Consider the following 22,348-nt stretch of genomic DNA (forward strand, 5'->3'; position numbering starts at 1 on the left):
GCCGGTCAGCCTGCTCTTGCCGCTGCCCGTCCTGGTTCTCACTGCCCAGGCTCCGGTTGGGGACATCTTTGTTCATTGTCATCACTGTTCATTGCCACTGTTATTATCACCATTATTATTACTGTTATCCCTATCCCCACTAGTGTTATGGAGCTGTACCCGCACAGAAAGCGGACACACCAGCTGTTAAACTGATGATCAGGGACTGTTACTTGTTACTGGTTACTTGAGAAGGCCTTATCTATGCCACGACACCAGTCCGTAATTTTTTGTATTAGTTGTTAATTTGTATGTGTTGTGCGTTGTCCTCTTATACTGTGTATGCACCATGTGCACCAAAAACAATTCCGTGTATAGCTCTGCTGTACTTGGCGAAATAAAACTGATTCTGATCAATCTTTTGCTTCAAGTGGCAATCTTTTTGTTTGTGGCTACCTTAACAATGATAGGGTGTAAAAATCTCTCAAATCATATTAACCCTCCCCCCCCCCCCCCCTCCCTTTGGCCACCTGTACATTACAGCTATTGTCATTACAGCTTCCCTTAAAGGCAGGATTTGTCGCTGCGGAGGACTCCCTTCACTCCCAGAAAATATAATATTTGGGCGATCAGATGTTGCATTTACATGTGTGCGCCTGAAATACTTCTCTATAAGCCTGTGTGACATCGGTCGCCGGTTTATCCGCCGTTGTTTTGATCACCGTCCCTGCGGAGATTGACAGCTTGTCGCCGTGGCGAGGAAGACATCAGCGCAGGCACATTGATCAGCCGGGGGAATCCATGTTTCATTTGCGGTTGAGGACTATATTCTCCCATCAGTCAGTGATGACATCCTGGGCACGGGTGACAGCGATAGATGAAATGACAGCGAGTGTCTGCCGGCAGCGCGGATCGCTGCAAGAATTCCGCTGCCGAGACAAATGTTCCCATCTCTTCCTGTGCAGCTGAATGCAGCACAATTCACTAGAGCAGTGCTTTTCAGTGTAGGTAGATTTGGGGGCATCCAGCGCCACCATAGACTACAATAGGAATTACATCTATAGCGGTGCTCAGTCAGTAACGTCGGCGGTGTCAGAAGACGCAGCTGATGTTGGTTTTAAAACACAGTAATTCGGCCTCCAGCAATTGCTGGAAGCCGAATTATTTCATTCCCCCACTATCCATGTCGGCCTGGAGGGGGAATAGTAATTAACACGGGCCAGAACTTGTGCGGCAGCAGGATCAGCCATATACCGGCTGTATCCTGCGCCCAATTCTACCGGCGACAATGTCAAATGTGTTGTGTTATAACAGCACGGTAAAAGAGATACCGCCGACGCTAATTCATCATCCCGATGGAACGGATTTTGCCAGAATTGTGGCGATGTTTTAAAGGTGCCCATACATCAGACAATGTATTGGCAGATTGACTATGAGACCGAACTGTCTCTGATCTAATGTGATGAGAGAGAGATGTGTTGGCTTCCCATACACCACAGGCCGGTTCCCGATCAGGAATCGCCCTAGTGTTGCCACCTGCCTGGCCACTCCCCAAGTGTGAAAGGGAACTTTGAAGTGAGAAGTATATGAAGTCTGCCATATTTATTTCCTTTTAAACACCAGTTGCCTGGCTCCAGTAGTGTCTGAATCACACCAAAAACAAGCATGCAGCTATTAATGTCAAACACCTGATCTGCTGCATGCTTGTTCACGGTCTATGGCTAAAGGTATTAGAGGCAGAGGATCAGCAGGACAGCCAAGCGACTGGTATTGCTTAAAGAGGAGCTTCAGCCTAAACAAATATACTGTCATTAAGTTACATTAGTTATGTTAATTAAAATATATAGGTAATATAATCTCTTACCCACCCTGTTTTAAAAGAACAGGCAAATGTATGATTTCATGAGGGCAGCCATCTTTTTGGTTGAAAGGAGGTGACGGAGCATGAGACACAGTTCCAACTGTCCTGTGTGCTGATCCTCCCTCCCATTTGCTAGGCAACATGAACAACAACATAGGAAATCCCATCATGCTTTGTACAACATCAGGGAAAAAAAGCCCGGGCAGTTTTCTTTGATGGGTGGAGCTTAGCTACAAATGCAGCTAAAAATGATGCTTTGGTAAGAAAAACAAAGTTCTGATGCTGTTAAACTGTTAAAGAAACACCAAGCCTTTTCAGTTCTGCTGAGTAGATTTTTAGTCCGGAGGTTCACTTTAAAAGGGAATAAATATGGCAGCCTCCATATCCCCCACACTTCAGGTCTTACCTGTCCGCTGGCACAGCTCCTGGCCCCCTCCACCGCATCCACCATTAGCCTGAGTGCTGCTTATACAGGTTCTCACGTTAACGGTGGACACGGGGGTGATAGTGAACGACGCCAAGAGCCACACCAGTGGACAGGTGAGAATTTACAGAGGGCAGACGGGGCGGACGTTGGTTGGGAGTCCGTCGCTTATGTCAGTCATTGCGATTTCCCACGTTATAACCGCCGTGCAACTGAAGTTTTCGGGCATGTCTGATCGATGCTTTTGACTGATTTCTCCCCAACAATCAATCGAAACACTGACCAGGCGGACAAGTTGTGGCACCAATTTTCATTCAGTTATCGAATAGGATGGTTGATAGGGCTGCAAAGTCAGCAGATATGTGCTCACCTTTTAGTATCCTGGTGCTAAAAATTGTAAATTGACTGTAGCTATTTACTAAGGCAACAGTTACCTCGTCCCCCCAACATTTTTGTAACCGCTGAAAGAAATCTTGCAATGAATCTGCAATGTGTCTACTTCCTGCTTTCATGGAAACATACATTGTTAAAGAGAGTCTGAAGCGAGAATAAATCTCGCTTCAGACCTCATAGATAGCAGGGGCATGTGTGCCCCTGCTAAACCGCCGCTATCCCGCGGCTTAACGGGGGTCCGTGATCCCCCAAATCCCCTCGGTGCAGCGGGGGAGCGCTTCCTGGTTGGGGCAGGGCTAACCGCCGCAGCCCTGCCCCACGCGCGTCTGTCAGCGCGTATCTCCGCCTCTCCCCCGCCCCTCTCAGTCTTCCTTCACTGAGAGGGGCGGGGGAGAGGCGGCGATGCGCCGCTGATAGACGCGACTGGAGGCAGGGCTGCAGCCGTTAGCCCTGCCTCCAGGAGCGACCAAGTCTGCGACCAAGTGTCGCAGTGGGGGGTTTGGGGGTGAAGGGACCTTCGTGTAGCGGCGCTATAGCGGCGGTTTAGCAGGGGTACACATGCCCCTGCTAACTATGAGCTCTGAAGCGAGATTTATTCTCGCTTCAGAGTCTCCTGTGTTTTTATAAATTAGCTGCTCTGCCATGGCAGTCAGGTGACACGGAAGAGATCAAATTACAACTTGTGATTAGTCACAGATGAGTAGGAATTAGGTTAAACTCTCTAAATACATACAGGGTGCATTTCTCTAAGTTTTTCTTCTGACCTGCACTTTAAAGACCCTGCCTAGTAAAAGTATAATGTATTAAATAAAAAGCAACCCTGCTTAATATTAGTATAGTCCAGGGATAGGCTCACTTGTGCAGGATCGGGCTGCATTCCTCTAGCTGCAGCACGCAACAAGAAAAATAACTCACCCAATCGCTCGTTTCACTGGCAATCTCCATGGCAATGGTGGGATCATGTGATGCGCTGGTATGTAATGATGGCATGTCACATGATGCAGCCGTTGCCATGGAGATTGCCGCTGGAACGTTTGGGTAATTTCCTTTTGTTGTTGCGTGCTGCACGCAACCTTGAAAGGACGACAGGAGGAAGCGGGTGAGGGGAATGCTTGGATAGAGGCTGTGATGCCCGGTGGTCAGTCCCCAGGATATGCTGCAGGGATAGAGGATGTGATGTCAGGCGGTCAGTCCTCAGGCTATGCTGCAGGGATAGAGGCTGTGATGTCAGGTGGTCAGTCCCCAGGCTATGCTGCAGGGATAAAGGCTTTGATGTCAGGTGGTCAGTCCTCAGGCTATGCTGCAGGGATAGAGGCTGTGATGTCAGGTGGTCAGTCCTCAGGCTGTGATGTCAGGTGGTCAGTCCTCAGGCTATGCTGCAGGGATAGGGGCTGTGATGTCAGGTGGTCAGTCCCCAGGCTATGCTGCAGGGATAAAGGCTTTGATGTCAGGTGGTCAGTCCTCAGGCTATGCTGCAGGGATAGAGGCTGTGATGTCAGGTGGTCAGTCCTCAGGCTGTGATGTCAGGTGGTCAGTCCTCAGGCTATGCTGCAGGGATAGGGGCTGTGATGTCAGGCGGTCAGTCCCCAGGCTATGCTGCAGGGATAGAGGATGTGATGTCAGGTGGTCAGTCCCCAGGCTATGCTGCAGGGATAGGGGCTGTGATGGCAGGTGGTCAGTCCCCAGGGTATGATGCAGGGATAGGGGCTGTGATGTCAGGTGGTCAGTCCCCAGGCTATGCTGCAGGGATAGAGGATGTGATTTCAGGTTGTCGGTCCCCAGGCTATGTTGTGGGGATAGAGGCTGTGATGTCAGGTGGTCAATCCCCAGGCTATGCTGCAGGGATAGAAGCTGTGATGTCAGGTTGTCAGTCCCCAGGCTGTGCTACAGGGATAGAGGCTGTGATGCCAGGTGGTCAGTCCCCAGGCTATGCTGCAGGGATAGAGGCTGTGATGTCAGGTGGTCAGTCCCCAGGTTATGCTGTAGGGATAGGGGCTGTGATGGCAGGTGGTCAGTCCCCAGGCTATGTTGTGGGGATAGAGGTTGTGATGTTAGGTGGTCAGTCCCCAGGCTATGATGTAGGGATAGAGGCTGTGATGTCAGGTGGTCAGTCCCCATGCTATGCTGCAGGGATAGGGGCTGTGATGGCAGGTGGTCAGTGCCCAGGCTATGCCGCGGGGATAGAGTCTGTGATGCCAGGTGGTCAGTCCCCAGGCTATGCTGCAGGTATAGGGGCTGTGATGCCAGGTGGTCAGTCCCCAGGCTATGCTGCAGGTATAGGGGCTGTGATGGCAGGTGGTCAGTCCCCAGGCTATGCTGCAGGTATAGGGGCTGTGATGCCAGGTGGTCAGTCCCCAGGCTATGCTGCGGGGATAGAGGCTGTGATGCCAGTTGGTCAGTCCCCAAGCTATGCTGCAGGTATAGTGGCTGTGATGCCAGGCGGTCAGTCCCCAGGCTATGCTGCTGGGATAGAGGCTGTGATGCCAGGTGGTCAGTCCCCAAGCTATGCTGCAGGGATAGAGGCTGTGATGCCAGGCGGTCAGTCCCCAGGCTATGCTGCAGGTATAGGGACTGTGATGCCAGGTGGTCAGTCCCCAGGCTATGCTGCGGGGATAGAGGCTGTGATGCCAGTTGGTCAGTCCCCAAGCTATGCTGCAGGTATAGAGGCTGTGATGCCAGTTGGTCAGTCCCCAAGCTATGCTGCAGGTATAGTGGCTGTGATGCCAGGCGGTCAGTTCCCAGGCTATGCTGCTGGGATAGAGGCTGTGATGCCAGGTGGTCAGTCCCCAAGCTATGCTGCAGGGATAGAGGCTGTGATGCCAGGCGGTCAGTCCCCAGGCTATGCTGCAGGGATAGAGGCTGTCATGCCAGGTGGTCAGTCCCCAGGCTATGCTGCGGGGATAGAGGCTGTGATGCCAGTTGGTCAGTCCCCAAGCTATGCTGCAGGTATAGAGGCTGTGATGCCAGTTGGTCAGTCCCCAAGCTATGCTGCAGGTATAGTGGCTGTGATGCCAGGCGGTCAGTCCCCAGGCTATGCTGCTGGGATAGAGGCTGTGATGCCAGGTGGTCAGTCCCCAAGCTATGCTGCAGGGATAGAGGCTGTGATGCCAGGCGGTCAGTCCCCAGGCTATGCTGCAGGTATAGGGGCTGTGATGCCAGGTGGTCAGTCCCCAGGCTATGCTGCAGGTATAGGGGCTGTGATGCCAGGTGGTCAGTCCCCAGGCTATGCTGCTGGGATGTGAGGTGGTCAGTCCCCAGGCTACGCTGCAGGAATAGAGGCTGTGATGCCAGGCGGTCAGTCCCCAGGCTATGCTGCTGGGATAGAGGCTGTGATGCCAGGTGGTCAGTCCCCAAGCTATGCTGCAGGGATAGAGGCTGTGATGCCAGGCGGTCAGTCCCCAGGCTATGCTGCAGGTATAGGGGCTGTGATGCCAGGTGGTCAGTCCCCAGGCTATGCTGCAGGTATAGGGGCTGTGATGCCAGGTGGTCAGTCCCCAGGCTATGCTGCTGGGATGTGAGGTGGTCAGTCCCCAGGCTACGCTGCAGGAATAGAGGCTGTGATGCCAGGTGGTCAGTCCCCAGGTTATGCTGCAGGGATAGAGGCTGTGATGCCAGGTGGTCAGTCCCCAGGCTATGCTGTGGGGAAAGCGGCTGTGAGAGCAGGTGCATGGTCCCCAGTGAATATCTATACTGCTGTAATAGGGGTTAGTCAGTCCCCTGTGATTGGCTATACTGCAAGGATAGAGACCGGTCAGTCCCCTGTGATTGGCTGCAGGGATAGAGGCTGGTCAGTCCCCTGTGATTGGCTGTGCTGCTGGGATAGAGGCTGGTCAGTCCCTGTGATTGGCTATACTGCTGTGATAGAGGCTGGTCAGTCCCTGTGATTGGCTATACTGCTGGGATAGAGGCTGGTCAGTCCCTGTGATTGGCTATACTGCTGTGATAGAGGCTGGTCAGTCCCTGTGATTGGCTATACTGCTGTGATAGAGGCTGGTAAGTCCCTGTGATTGGCTATACTGCTGTGATAGAGACTGGTCAGTCCCCTGTGATTGGCTGCAGGGATAGAGGCTGGTCAGTCCCCTGTGATTGGCTGCAGGGATAGAGACTGGTCAGTCCCCTGTGATTGGCTGCAGGGATAGAGGCTGGTCAGTCCCCTGTGATTGGCTATACTGCAAGGATAGAGACCGGTCAGTCCCCTGTGATTGGCTATACTGCAAGGATAGAGACCGGTCAGTCCCCTGTGATTGGCTGCGGGGATAGAGGCCGGTCCCCTGTGATTGACTATGCTGCAGGGATAGTGGCTGGTTGCTCCCCTGTGATTGGCTGCTTGTAAGTCCCCAGGCATACCTGACTTTATAATTTTCTCCTTTTTGTCTTTAAGCAACGCTCCTGATGAAGCAAGCATGGCCGCAGACCTCCTCCTCCTGTGCCACCGAGGGCACCTTCCACCTGCCTGTGGACTCCGGCTCTGACAACAGGACCTACCAGGCCTCCTCCGCTGCATTCAGTAAACATCTTCTATCCTTACTTGCCCATCTCATTAGCCTGCAGCGTTGCTGAGTCTGCACTGGGCCTGCATGTGGCTGTATATCACTGGCTCTGCTGGCAGAGATGTGCACCCGCTACTGGGCCTGCATGTGGTTGTATATCACTGGCTCTGCTGGCAGAGATGTGCACCCGCTACTGGGCCTGCATGTGGCTGTATATCACTGGCTCTGCTGGCAGAGATGTGTACCTGCTACTGGGCTGCTGGTAAAGAGCGCACTATATGTCTGCAGCAGCACAGCGCCACCTCATGGCTGTATACGGACTAGCTGGGGCCTGATCTGCTAAGGCTCTCCTGGGTTGGAAATAACTGAGGACATAGTTTTGCAACCCTAGCCTGGGTCATATCAGGACATAGTTGTACATGCTGAGTCATTATTTCAGTATGGCAAGACAGCCAGGCAATGTGCATTGTTTAAAAGAAAATAAACATGTCAGCCTCCATGTCCCTCTCACTTCAGGTATCCATAAAGGGGTGCGAGCCACAATTTCACACAGGAGCGCCATATAATCTACAGGGATATCCAGTTCTGTACGGCAGCTGGACCTCTGTGTATTCAGTATTGTGCCTTATTTAAAAGACACTCGAGGTGAAAATAAACCAATAAAATGTATCTATCTTCCTTCCCCTAAAAATGACTTTTTAAGATATTCCACCGTTTTAGTTTATATTTAAATCTACTTTTTTTGTTTACTGTTTTATTGTTTTTGCTCAATGACACATTCATTGAAGTATGCCAGAGCTAAAATCTATGATCTATTGACCCTTTGTATCTCTTTCCTGCTCCCAGAAACCATTTTCTGCCAGGAAAGTGTTTTATAGTTGTAATTTCTTATCAGTGAGGGTCACACTGTAGACTCAGCTATAATGATTCCTGAGCAAAGCCAGACTGAATGCTCAGTCGGGGATTTTATCAGCGCCGATAACAAGCAAGCTGAGCAGTGAAGAATGAAAGAGAGAGCAGGGTAGGTGTTTTCTCTAATGTTCCCACTGATATATATGGTAAAATACATGAGGGTGCTTCGTCTCTGGTTCACTTTAAACAATGCAGATTGCCCGGCTGTCCTGCTGATTCTCTGCCTCTAATACTTTAAGCCATAGACCCTGAACAAGCATGCAGCAAATCAGATGGCTATGACAATTCTGACTAGATTAGCTGCATGCTTGTTCCAGGTGTGTGCTTTAGACCTCACTGACCAGAAAAGTCAGCAGGACTGCCAGGCAACTGGTATAGTTTAAAAGGAAATAAATATGGCAGCTTCCATAGGTCTCACACCTCGGGTTCCCTTTAAACAATGTTCCTTGTGGTTCCTATGAGAGATGCACAAGTGGGAATCCCTTTCTTCTCTTGTCAACCAGTTAGTGCAGGTGTGTGGAAGGAGAGAGTAGCAAAGCTTCCTGCAGTGTGCAGCCTATTGCAAATGCAGGAATTTATGAGTACTGTCACCATGGTTACAAATCATGCTCAGTCTGCACTTACTACCAGCTGGCTGCAAATCGAAAATGGAAAAGTTAATTTTGAATGATGTGACGTTTCAGACTTTTGAAGCAACCATCTTTATACATAGGAATTTTTTTTCTATCAATAGTGGAATTTGTGTTTGGTATAAATGACTTAACCCTTTCCTGTGTTCCTCTCCTTTCTCAGGGTACACAGCCGGCACCCCCTATAAAGTCCCTCCTACTCAGAGCAACAGTGCCCCGCCCCCCTATTCTCCGTCCCCAAACCCATACCAGACAGCGATGTACCCCATCAGAAGTGCTTACCCTCAGCAGAACCTGTATGCCCAGGTAAGTGGAGCAGCCAATCAGTAAATTATTTATCATGAGGGAGGGGCTAAGCTGTAGCCAATCCAAGCGTTTGTATTTATGGAGCCTGGTTACCAAAGAACAATCTAAATATCATTTCTTTTTCTTTCACATAAATACAGAAGCTTTATTTAAAGCAAACGTGATGCGGGAAAAAAAAGTATAATATGACTTGTATGTGCAGTATAGATAATGAATATAACATTAGTAGCAAAGAAAAGCGACTCATGTTTGAATTTTAAGTTATATAGCTCTTTGTTTTATAACATTGCATCATTCTGTCATATTGGCACTTCAGAAACCCCACTCTGGGGGAGATTTATCAACGCATTACCGACTTTCTCTTCTTAATCTGTTCTAACCAGCAGGAAGAACAGTTCTGCATGATAAGAACCTTCCTAAATCCTAGTAATAGTGGCAATTTAGCATGAATTTCTAGAGCTGCACTACAGCTAAGAAAACTGCAAATCCATCCCTAAACTGCTGCAGATTAAGAAGTGCTTGATAGCAGTTCTACAGATGTAGAACTGCAGGCTAGACATGATTGCAGAGTGCAGGCTAGACATGATTTGTGATGTGCTCCTCCCCCTACTGAATTTCTCCTCAGAGCCTGCTGCTATCAATACAGCAGATGTGTTGGTTACCTCAGCAACAGCAATTCCCCTCACACACTGCACTGTCTGAGAGACCTTCCTAGCTCCTCCTATTATACAACAGTTTTAGAAGGTATCTGCACTATGTAATGATTTCTTTAGATGCCTGAGACAGTTCTGCGCAGTTTTCTAAAAACCTACTAATATTTTGTCTCAGACACTCTTGATAAATCTGGCCCACTGTCTTTTAAGCTATAAAGTAAAGCAGAAAAAATGACCCTTTGAACTTTCCTGCAGTAAATCTTATCTTAAGCTGTCTAAGTACTACAGAAAACAGGGCTGTATCTGACCCAGCGGGTGGAAGAGCTCACAGAAATTCTTTTGTATAGATAACTGAAATTTTTAACTCTTCCTGTACTGGAAACAACATGAGACTCTTGTCTCTGCTATTAATGTTCTGCTTGATCTGTTTGCTTTGAAAGGAAATTCAACAAGCGAGTCACGCGTGAGTAAAGTTACGCGGCGGGCAGTGTGGAGAGGCGCAAACCATCAAGTTGGCAGTCGCCGGGGAAGAATCTATCCGCTGGGCGAATCGCTTGCGTGATGGGGGAACAGTTGCTTCTGTACACAAGCCTAAATATCAGCTGAGGCGGTCGTGATTGGCCGACTTGAGTCAGGCTTGTGTACGGGCCTAGAGTCAGTCCGCAGGGAGGGTACCCAATGAAGGGGGTGCATGATCAAGCGGGACACTCCAGGGGGGAGGATCCTGTCAGAGGGGTACAATCTAAAGGGAGGGAGTAGGGACACACTAGCTTAGGGGTTGCATGATAGGTGCTCAGCAGAGCGAGTTATAACATTTGATGTGGGGGGTAGGCGATCCCGAAGAGGTGAGTTTGGAGGGTTTGTTTGAAGGCGTGGGTGAGCCTGATGAGTGGTGGGTGGAAAGAGAGTTCCAGAGAGTAGGGGCAGCTCTTGAAAAGTCCTGCAGTCTCGCATGGGAGTGAGAGATTTGCGGGGCGGTCAGACGCAGGTCATTGGAAAATCGGAGGGGACGGACAGGTGTATGTTTGTGGACAAGCTGAGAGAAGTAGGTTGGGCAAGTCTTATGCACAGATTTGTAGGCCAGGCCCGGAATTTTGAAGCTGATCCTGGAGCGGGTAATGAGCCAGTGGAGGGATTAAGGGAAAGAGACGTGTAGGCAGAGCGATGGGAAGAATAGGTGAGTTTAGCTTCCGCATTCATGATGGATTGAAGAAGGGTAATACAGCTCAAAGGGTGGCTTGACAGGAGGGAGTTGCAGTAGTCCAGTCTGGAGGCTATCTAGGCATGAAAAAGTAGTTTGGCAGTATCTGGGAATCAGGAAGCTGCGGATCCTGGAGATGTTGCGGAGGTGGAAGTAGCAGGATCAGGTAATGCTTTGAATGTGGGGTGCAGAGGAGACGGCGGAGTCCAAGGTAACATCCAGGCAGCGGGCTTGCAGTGGGTGGGTGGCTGGATGGCTGCATTGTCCAGGTTTAGTTTCAGGTGGACATCCAGGAGGAAATAGTAGAGAGGTAGGAGACCTTGTCCAAGGGACCCACCATTGCCCCAAAACAATTGCTGGTGGTTTGGGTTGGTTTCCATCAAATAGAATAAAGTTCATGGAAATGCTGTACTTGAATTTCATGGATTGTTGTGCAGACCGCATTCTACTTTACTCCTTCCTTGAATAAAGAGAATAATATTGTACGTTGGCCTGAGTGTTCCTCCAGTATGTAAAACACCTCTCATTCTTCTCCCGCAGGGCGCTTACTACACGCAGCCAGTCTACGCGGCCCAGCCGCACGTCATCCACCACACCACCGTGGTGCAACCCAACAGCATTCCCTCTGCCATCTACCCGGCGCAGGTAGCAGCACCGCGAACCAGCGGAGTGGCGATGGGAATGGTTGCCGGGACAACCATGGCCATGTCAGCAGGTGGGTGTCACTGCAGAACCCTTCTCTGTAACCCATGGGAGTGAATCCTGATAAAGAGAACCTGTCATCCTGCACATTCACTTTATGGTTTAACCACTTCACCACTGAGGGGTTTTACCCCCTGACCACCAGAGCAATTTTCACCTTTCAGCGCTCCTTCCACTCATTCGTCTATAACTTTATTATTACTTATCGCAATGAAATGAACTATATCTTGTTTTTTCCACCACCAATTAGGCTTTCTTTAGGTGGGACATTATGCCAAGAATTATTTTATTCGAAATGTGTTTTAATGGGAAAATAGGAAAAATGTGGGAAAAAAATTATTTTTCAGTTTTCGGCCATTATAGTTTTTAAATAATGCATGCTACTGTAATTAAAACCCATGAAATGTATTTGCCCTTTTGTCCCGGTTATAAAACCGTTTAAATTATGTCCCTATCACAATGTTTGGCGCCAATATTTTATTTGGAAATAAAGGTGCATTTTTTTCAGTTTTGCGTCCATCCCTAATTACAAGCCCATAGTTTATAAAGTAACAGTGTTGTACCCTCCTGACATAAATATCTAAAAAGTTCAGTCCCTAAGGTAACTATTTATGTATTTTTTTTTATTGTACATTTTTTAATTTTTTTTAATTACAAAAAAAAAAAAATTGGGAGTGTGGGAGGTAATGAGTTAATTTTTTGTGTAGTAATTTATTTGTATGTGAAAAATGTGTAGGGTGTAGTTTTACTATTTGGCCACAAGATGGCCACAGTAACTTTTTGTTTTAATGCGACCTCCCAAGCGTCCTTTCGGAAGCTTGAAGGAAGTACTTGGAGGCTGGGTAAGTGTGTATCTTGTCACAATGATCGCGCTGCTCATCGGAGAGCAGCGGATCATTGCGGGGCTTAGATCAACGAACGGGAATGGATTTTCCCGTTCATTGATCTCCGGGCGAGCGGGCGGCGGCGTGTTTACTAGCGGCGGGCGGCGTGTTTACGAGCGGGAGCGCGGGCAGCAGCGGGAGTGCGCAAAGTACGGATTTCTCCGTCCCTGGGGGTTAAAGGATGGAAAAAGGGGCAGAGAAATCCGTACGGGCGGGGGTAAAGTGGTTAAAAACAGAACGTATGCTCTTAACCGCTTGCGTATGATTGCCATTTTGTTGTGATCTGCAGGATGGCTGGTAAAATTTCCCCCTGCTTCCTGTCTCAGTGATGAGCCATATACACAGGAAGTAAATAGAAATCTTTATTTGACGGAGACAGCAATAACAAACTCATTGGCTTCAATTCACTAAGCATTACCGCATGTGGTAAAGCAGAAAACAGCTGATTTTACTAAACATTTTGTGAAATATCTATTTTCTATGGCTGTTACTACATGGAAAACGGAAATTACCAACTAGTGAGGTAGGTAGAAAAAAAACAGTCTTGTAAAAGTAATACCTTTTAATGGCTAACTGATAAAGTTAAATAATGCAAGCTTTCTGTGATCGAGTCCCCTTCTTCAGGCATATTTCCAGATGTAAGCTGAAGTAAAACACTGATGCAGGTAAATAGTAAGCACGAAGATGGCAGTTGTGCTGGTTACTGTTTATCCGTTAGGTGTCAGGTGATCAGCAGGCTGGAGCCAGTGAGCTCATGAAAGCAAACATGAAATCTATCAGGTTTCTGAAGATCATGAAGCCAAGTCAATCATGTTACATAAGGAGTCATGAATCCCATTCCACAATATAAACCTTCTGTTAAAGAGAAACTCCAACCTAGAATTGAACTTTATCCCAATCACAAACAGACCATCAGGGGCGCTGTATGACTGGTTTTGTGCTGAAACCCCTCCCACAAGAAGCTCTGAGTACCGCGGTACTCTGGGCAAACTGCCACAATGTAACAATGTTCACAGACAGGAAATGGCTGTTTACAGCTGTCTCTAACAGCCAAAACAGCTAGGAGCAGCTACATAACCTGCCCACAGTAAAAATGTCACCATGTAATAAATGTCAGAATGTAAATCGGGGAGAGGAAAGATTTTACAATGAGCAAACGCTGACTAAATCATTTATACATAATTATGGTAAAAAATGAAGCACTTTTTTTACTACATTATTTTCACTGGAGTTCCTCTTTAATGTCTTAAAGGGAACCAGAGAGGAATGGAGCCTGAAAATAGAAAAAGCTTTTATACATACCTGGGGCTTCTTCCAGCCCCATAAGCCTGGATCGCTCCCACGCCGCCATCCTCCACTTCCTCTATCGCCACTACCGGATCCTGTCACTTCCGGCGGACGCGGCCAATTGTCCGCATCACAAGGGCTCCCTCCATACCCTTACGCATTGCGGCTGCGCATTAGGCAGCAGCAAGTGTAAGTGTATGGAGGGAGCCCCTGTGATGCGGACAATTGGCCGCGGCCGACTGGCGGTAATGACGGGACCCGGTACCGGTGGATCCAGGCAGCGGAGGACGGCGGCGTGGGAGCGATCCGTGCGTATGGGGCTGGAGGAAGCCCCAGGTATGTGTAAAAGCTTTTCTGTCCTCCTCTCTGGTTCTCTTTAAACATCTTCATAAATTTGTTCTCAGAAATCTTTTTCCATTAACCTCCAGGACAGGTCCACCACGAGAACGACAGGCTCCTCCCAGGAACAGGAAACGTCCAGATAGAGTACTCTATAAATCTTTGTCCAACCCCTTGATCCTCAGTTGACGTTTCCTGTTCCAGGGAACAAGGAGTGCTCTGGTCGCTCGCCGGTCCGTCAGACCAGGTGTGTTTGGGACCCGGTTGGCGGCGGATGGTGGACCTGCCTAGAGAGGTGTTGGGGTCTGGTGGGGAGAAAGCGAGAGTTACCTTCTCCCATGGCTGTCCTGGCTGCCCGAGTTGCGGTGGATCCGGTGGACACGCGCGGCGTCCATGATTCCCCTGGAGCGGAGGCTAATGGCGCGCCGGAGGTGACGTGGATAGTCATGCGGGCCTCCAGAGGGTAGGCAGCTGATTGCCCTCAATGGCGGTGTACGCGTGACGTACTTCCGCCCTTACGCGGCGTCACTTCCGGTCGCGTGGGGGAAGAGACGCCGGAAGCCTGCATGGTTCGGCAGTTCGTGTGCTGAACGGAGCGGGATGGACGCTAAGCAGGAGCCAGGAAAGGTAAGCGTGGCGGAGGCTTGGTGACCTATATGGTATGAGCTGTACGCCCTATGCCGCGTCTGTACTGAGGTCTGTTATTAAATTGAGACTATGCAGTATAACATAACAGCCTGCTTAGCGTCTGATCTGAGGTCTGTATAACTATGCATAGAATAGAATGCTGGTACAGATTATTCGGGGAGATATACGGAGATGTGTATATATATGTTTGGATATTAAGACCTCATAGATATATGTGTAAACCATTAGGGTATGGGCAACATAACAGTTATATGATTGGCCTTTATGATATATTCCCTTGACTACTATATGCAAAGAAAGTGTATATATTATAGATTTCAGATGGATTATATGTATATGATATCTCTATACATGTTCCTTCTTTTCCTGGTCTCAGGGTTGCTATCACTCTTGATATTTGTGCACCAGGGTGTTTTTTCCCTTTTTGTTTGAGAAAGAGGGATGACATTATTTTTGTTGTTTGTTATTATAGGGCCCGGAGTCTACTGAGCCGACAAGGCCAAGAAGGCGGTGCCCGCTCTGTGATGCAAAAATGGCCCATAATTATAATAAGCAGTTTTGCCAACCTTGTTTAGTAAAACTAATACAGGAACAATCAGGGGGTTTAAAGGAGAATTAATGTCAGCTGTTAAAAGAGAAATGGCTGACACAATTAAATCATTAAGAAAAGTATTTGCCTCTGCTATCCCCCCAGCAACAGAGGCAGTAATTACAGGTACGAGTACGTCCATGCCGACCGTGGAGATACCAAATGCTGAGTCTCAGCCTATTAAACATAATAGTAAAAAGATGTTAAGACTTGGGATAGATGTCCCAATCTTGATGCAGCATTCTCACAGGTTAATAAAGACAACAAATTAGCCTTTGAGGATCTGGGGTATCTGAAAGATCCACAAGATAAGGAAGTAGAATTGCCTTAAAAAGGCCTGGACAGCAGCAGGTGCAAATTTTAGACCAGCAGCAGCTACAACATGTGTAGCAAGAGTTATATCTCTATGGGAAGCAGTGGCTGCATGGTGTAATGGATAAGGGTGCTGCCTCTGACAAAGGAGACCAGAGTTCGGATCTCAGCTCTGTCTGTTCAGTAGGCCAGCACCTATTCAGTAGGAGACCTTAGGCAAGTCTTCCTAACACTGCTACTGCCTATAGAGCATGCCCTAGTGGCTGCAGCTCTGGTCCTTTGAGTAATTAAAAAGGTAGTGTGGTTCATGGTCTAGAGGTTAAGACAGTTACCTACTAGCTACTACACTCTGCATACTGGGTTCAGATCCCAGCTATGGTATATAAGGCCTGCGGCCACACTAAGCTGATAGCGCCGCTCTAGTCAGATCGTGGAGGCTAAGCGGCTTCAGGCCTGGTTAGTAGCTGCATGGGAGACCGGCTGTGAACCCCAGGTGCTGCAGGTGAGGAGCTTCTAAGCAGGAGATTCTAGAATCATTAGAGGTAGTTTCCAAGGCCACAGACTATATAATTGACGCAGCAGCCGAGAACATCAAGGTAAACGCAAAAACCTCGGCATTGATTAACACAGCAAGGTGCAGGAGGCCTTACTCCTTGAATCCAAATGAGGGAATATTCAACAAGGGTTATGCGTTTCCACCAATCCAACTGATTCCACGGATTTTACAAATCTAAACCTGTCAGCCTGGCTTCTGAGAAGTCCCCTCTAAGGATAAAGGGAGTTTAAGAGAGGGTCATCAGTACCTTGTTAGACTGTAGGAAGAAGGGACAAGGAAAATATACTTAAGATATTGGAAAACCTTCAATATGTGGCAGGAAGAGTCAGGGTTCAAGGGTGAATAAGTACCGACTGTTTTTAGGGTTTCTACAGGATGGTGTAGCAAAGAATATGTCATTAGTACCTTAAAGGTACAGGTAGTGGGAATATCTACCTTTCGGGGGTAGGGTTAGCAAAGGACCCCCTTATCATCCAATATTTTAGATCAGTAGAAAGGAAACCTATGGTAAATAGGAAAGTTGGGATATATCCTTAGTTTTGAAGGTATTGAAAATAGAGCCCTTTGAACCCATATCATGAATTCCCTTCAGACTCCTAACAATGAAGATTGTATTTCTCATAGCTATTACCTCGGCTAGACGGGTGAATAAGTTAGAGGCCCTATGTTGCGACGAACCTTTTTGTATAATATTTAGGGATCTATTACCGTTATTTGAAGAAGAGCCGGGGTTAGATGTCAGAAGATGTCTTATATGCTACTTAGAGAGGGTAGCGGAGTTTAGGAGTTCTAGAGCCTTGCTAGTCAACACTTCAGGTGCTACAAGAGGCGGAAAGATGTCAAAAGGATCTATAGCTAAATGGGTAAAACTATGCATAGAGGAAGCCTATAGGATTACAGGAAATACTGTGTTAAATACAGTTAGAGCCCATTCAGCCAGAGCAGCAGCCACTTCATGGGCTTACAGAGCGACTGCTACGCCAGAAGAAATCTGCAGAGTGGCTACATGTTTAAGTCTACGCACCTTCTCTAGACACTACAGAATGAACCTGATGTCTGCAAGGCAGCAATCATTTAGAAGGAAAATCCTGCAGGCAGTCAGCCCACCCAAAATTGGTAAGATTCTTGCTCATCTTCTCGTGGTGGACCTGTCCTGGAGGTTAATGGAAAAACCAATGTTAGTTACCTGGTAACATCCTTTTTAGTAACCTCCAGGACAGGTCCGTAACCCACCCGAGTAAAGGATTTATATGTGTTTAAAGAGAACCAGAGATGAAGCAACCTCATGTATTTTACCTTATAAATCAGTGGGAACATGACAGTAAACACCTAATCTGCTCTTTGTTACATTGTTCTCTGTTTAATTTGCCTGTTATCACCTCTAAGATAAGAATCCCGACTAAGCAGTCGGTCTGGCTTTGCTCAGGAATCATTATAGCTGAGTCATTATAGCAAAGCCAGACTCAATGCTCAGTCCGGGATTCTTATCTCAGCTAGATAACAGACACTTTTAGCAGTGAGGATGGAACAGAGAGCAGGGTAAATGTTTTCTCTAATGTTCCCACTGATTTCTATGGTAAAATACACAAGGGTGCTTCGTCTCTGGTTCACTTTAAGTACAAGAAAAGTATATGTATATGCAGTATGAATATTAAAACCCCTTTGTTTTTAGGAACAGTACTTGGAATTGACTGAGGATCAAGGGGTTGGACAAAGATTTATAGAGTACTCTATCTGGACGTTTCCTGTTCCTGGGAGGAGCCTGTCGTTCTCGTGGTGGACCTGTCCTGGAGGTTACTAAAAAGGATGTTACCAGGTAACTAACATTGGTTTCTTGCTTGTTCGTTTTTGAAGTTGCCCTTAAGAATAAGTACTTTTAGATCTTGCATGCTGTGTCCTGGTTCACAGAAGTGTTGGCCCACTGGTGTGTCCATTTTACCCTCATTAATTTTAAAGCGGTGATGGTTCATTTTTGTGCGCAGTTTTTGTCCTGTTTCTCCTATATAGATTCCTCTTGAGGGGCATTTCATGCAGCGTATCATGTACACAACATTGGATGACTCGCAGGAAAAGGCAGGTGTGAGACCTGCCCTTATATCTTGTGCACAAGCCAAATACAAATACCAAACTCACAGAAATATCATCAAATACAAGACCAGCACAACTGCCATCTTTGTGTTTACTATTTACCTGCATTAGTGTTTTACTTCAGCTTACATCTGGAAATATGCCTGAAGAAGGGGACTACATCCCAAAAAGCTTGCATCATTTAACTCTATCAGTTAGACATCAGTTAGACCCTACTGCTACATTAAAAGGTATTACTTTTACAAGACTTTTTTTTTTTTTTTTTTTACCTACATAATTTGTTTGGCTAATAACACGGTACAGAAATTTTTTTACTACTATCAACTAGTGAGGTAAATTTTTCATAAATGTCAATGCACAAAGATTAGCGCATGCGGTAACACAGGTGAGATGTTCAGTATCTCCAGCCTGGAGATGTTGGTAAGATAACACACGGCTAATCCAAGGGAGGAAACAGAGAAAAGGGGAAAACTACAATGTTCAGGAAAATTAGTTACCATATTTTTCAGCGCACCGAGGTTTACAGGGCAAAAGCCAGGGGGAAAAAAATATACTAAACCTGTGTCCATGTTCCAGGAGTGTCTTGTACATGTTCCACCCAATTATTCTGTCTCCTGTGCCCCCCCCCCCTTCCATCTTGCCCCTCCCCCTTGTGTGTCCTCCTCTGCCTGTGTATAAGTAGGAGAAGCGGCAGCTTGGCTTAAAGTGAACCTTAAGTGTAAAAAATTGAGTTTTACTCACCTGGGGCTTACCTCAGCCCCCTGCAGCTGATCGGTGCCCACGACGACTCGCTCTGATGTTCCGGGTCCCGCTGGCGGCCACTTCCGGTTTCGCCGTCAGGCTGGGGAACGCGGCTGATACTACGCATTCCCATATGGCCGCATAGGGGTGCTATTTTGGCTGGGAACGCGTACTATCAGCCGCGTTCCCCAGCCTGACGACGACACCGGAAGTGGCCGCCAGCGGGACCCGGAGCATCAGAGCGACTCGTCGTGGGCACCGATCAGCTGCAGGGGGCTGAGGTAAGCCCCAGGTGAGTAAAACTCAATTTATTTTTTACACACAGTACACACAAGACAGTCCGTGCACCGCTTCCTTAAGCCACATTTATTTCTCCATTAGTTCACATCAGCAGGTGGATGGGCACAGATACAGTAGCCGTTTCGCGCCGGTGTGGCGATTGGTATGCACCATTCGCCCAAGGACACCTGCACGTGAACAAGCGCCACACCGGCGCGAAACGGCTGTCGCGCAGTCCTCTCATCCCTGGTCACCCTCCCGCACCCGTCCACGGCACAGGTCAGATCGTTACAATTTATATGTACATGAGCACAAGTGGCTACTGTATCTGTGCCCATCCACCTACTGATGTGAACTAATGGAGAAATAAATGTGGCTAAAGGAAGCGGTGCACGGACTGTCTTGTGTGTACTGTATATGAATGATGATTTAAAGCAAACCTGCATGCACGCTTCTTCACACAAGGATCCAAGTTACAGCAAGGATTAGGACGGGGTTGTCTAATATATATGGTGCAGCAGACCCAATCATCCCCCCCTCACTGAGTGCCGGGCAACCAGCATCTTTTGTGTACTTCAATTTATTTTTTACACTTAAAGTTCACTTTAACTAAGCAACGGCTCCAGCAGCAAGCACAGACCTCTCCTTTCGCGCACTGCTTCTCTAGCGCCGGCGGCTGCTGATGACGTCATCAGCAGAAGCCGTGCAGGAGAGGAGAGGTCTGTAATTGCTGCTGGAGCCGTTGCTTAGGGCCTGAGCCCACTGAAGCAGTTGTACCCACTTCTGTCCGCTTTTCAGCATCTCCAACGTTGGTGTGTAACTGAAAAGCGGACACAACAGCATCAGTGGGCTCAGGCCCTGAGTTTGAGCCAAGCTACCGCTTCTCCTACTTATTCACAGGCAGGGGAGGACACACTGGGGGAGAGCAGGACACACACTGGGACATTGCAGGTAGTCCCCGCCATCACTTCGGTTCGTTTCAGGGGGTGTTCCTAAGTTGGGACTCCCTGTTTTTGGCATTTTAGCCCCAGGGATTTGTTAGGGAGAAAATTGCATCTTATATGCCAAAAAATGTGGTAATAAAAACATGGTGATAATTGTTGCTGAATTTGTGCCAATCTCTCGTCAGGTACGTTATTGACCACACCTCAGCACACCGCCATAGGGGCACATCCCGTCTCTGTGCCAACATACAGAGCTCAAGGAACCCCAGCGTACAGCTATGTGCCCCCTCACTGGTAATCCTGCTGGCCTGTCCGTGTAAGTATCCCGCTCACGTGTGCTTAAAGGAACCTTAACTGAGAGGGATATGGATGTTTCCTTTTAAACAATACCACTTGCCTGGCACACCTGATGATCTCGTTGGCTGCAGTAGTGTGTGAATCACACACCTGAAACAAGCATGCAGCTAATCCAGTCTGACTTCAGTCAAAGCACCTGATCGGCATGCTTGTTGGGGGGTTGTGGCTAAAAGTATTAGAGACAGGATCAGCAGGGGAGTCAGGCAACTGGTAATATTTTAAAGGAAAAATCCATATCCTTCTCAGATTACGTTCCCTTTAGCTTGCATCTCCTGTTCATTCTCCTGGAATTTTGTCCAAACAAGCAGATATTTGTTGCCTGGCCTCACAGGTTTGGCGTTGCCGGTGGAATGAATGCTTTTACAGAGATTTCTTCTTTTGTGTTTTCTGTGAACTGATAAAAGGGTTCCTTTGCAGCAGTTACAGATCACTCACACCGCGTTTGACATGGTGGACCCGGGTTTGAATCCTGGCTGGGGCCAGTACCTGTTCCGTAAGGGCCTTTTCACCAGTGAAACGCTAGTGCTTAGCAATATTTCTCAGCAATTTGTCTGGCAATTGTGTTTTTGACTTTCATTCCGGAAACGAGAATTGCATCACGATCGCTCCCAGAATGCTGCATGCAGTGCTTTTGCGATCGCAACAAGATTGCGACGCTGCAGTGTGAATGCTACCTGGGCGACAACTGTGGCGCCTGCCTATGGGTATGAACAGGGCTGTGGAGTCGGTACAAAAATCTTCTGACTCTAACTCCGACTCCGGAGCTTTCTGAAACCACGACTCCAACTCAGACTCCGGGTACCCAAAATTGCTCAGACTCTGGCTCCTAGACTCCGACTCCTTAGTCTAATACTTAACAGAGCTGTGGATTTTGTACAAAAATCATGCGACTCCGACTCCTGAGTGTCTGAAACCACGACTCCAACTCCGGGTGCCCAAAATTGCATCGACTCCGACTCCACAGCCCTGGGTATGAAGCTCTTGTCTAATATGTTCAGTGAGTCCGTGTGTGACAAAGGTGGGGTGAGGAAGAGATGGTAAGTACTGTAGCTACAATAGGGTGCAAGGCACAGAAATGAATGGCTATAGGGTACAGAAATGAATGGGTATGGGGTACTAAGGACTCTTTTCCAGTTCACTGAACTGATCTGTTTATCTGGCAGCAGGTCAGCTGATCTGGTGTCCGTTTCCTTTCCGGGCATTGGCCAGATCTTCTCTCAAAGCCTCAGCTCTGCATACACTACAGATGTCTGTAACCATTCTCTGTGATCTTGGGGAGACCTCTTGTGGCAGCTTGTGGAACAACAAGCCCTGAAAACGTGAGGCACACTTAAAGGAAACCAGAGCCGAGTAAACATAAAATAATTATACACACCTGGGGCTTCCTCCAGCCCCATCCACTCGGATCGCTCCCATGCCCCCGGAGAGATACGTAGAGTGCCCACTTCTCTTGTGCAGACTGGCCGCGACTGGCTTAAGTTACAGGACCCAGTACCAGAGCTGGAGGAGGCTGAGGACGGCGGTGTGGGGGTGACTAAGGCGGATGGGGCTGGAGAAAGCCCCATGTATGTATAAATCTTTCACTCTGCTCTGGTACACTTTAACCACTTGAGGACCACAGTCTTTCTACCCCTTAAGGACCAGGCACTTTTTTTCCATTCAGACCACTGCAGCTTTCACGGTTTATTGCTCGCTCATACAACCTACCACCTAAATGAATTTTGGCTCCTTTTCTTGTCACTAATAAAGCTTTCTTTTGGTGCTATTTGATTGC

The 22,348-nt window shown here is 48.0% G+C and overlaps 1 protein-coding gene and 1 pseudogene across 2 annotated transcripts in view; both read left to right on the top strand.

Annotated features, from left to right (window-relative positions):
* The window catches only part of FAM168A (family with sequence similarity 168 member A), a 185,817-nt gene that overhangs the window by 145,164 nt on the left and 18,305 nt on the right, over positions 1-22,348 (top strand). For both annotated transcript variants that reach the window (XM_068264649.1, XM_068264650.1), the window contains exons 5-8: positions 7,039-7,164; positions 8,852-8,994; positions 11,389-11,563; positions 20,403-20,533. In XM_068264649.1, coding sequence (XP_068120750.1) covers positions 7,039-7,164; positions 8,852-8,994; positions 11,389-11,563; positions 20,403-20,515 — 557 coding nt within the window. In that variant the 3' untranslated portion in view covers positions 20,516-20,533. The remainder of the gene's footprint in view (positions 1-7,038; positions 7,165-8,851; positions 8,995-11,388; positions 11,564-20,402; positions 20,534-22,348) is intronic.
* LOC137554614 (5S ribosomal RNA) lies at positions 15,997-16,114 on the top strand (annotated as a pseudogene).

Source organism: Hyperolius riggenbachi, chromosome 2 (assembly GCF_040937935.1).
Source record: "Hyperolius riggenbachi isolate aHypRig1 chromosome 2, aHypRig1.pri, whole genome shotgun sequence".
NCBI lineage: Eukaryota > Metazoa > Chordata > Amphibia > Anura > Hyperoliidae > Hyperolius > Hyperolius riggenbachi.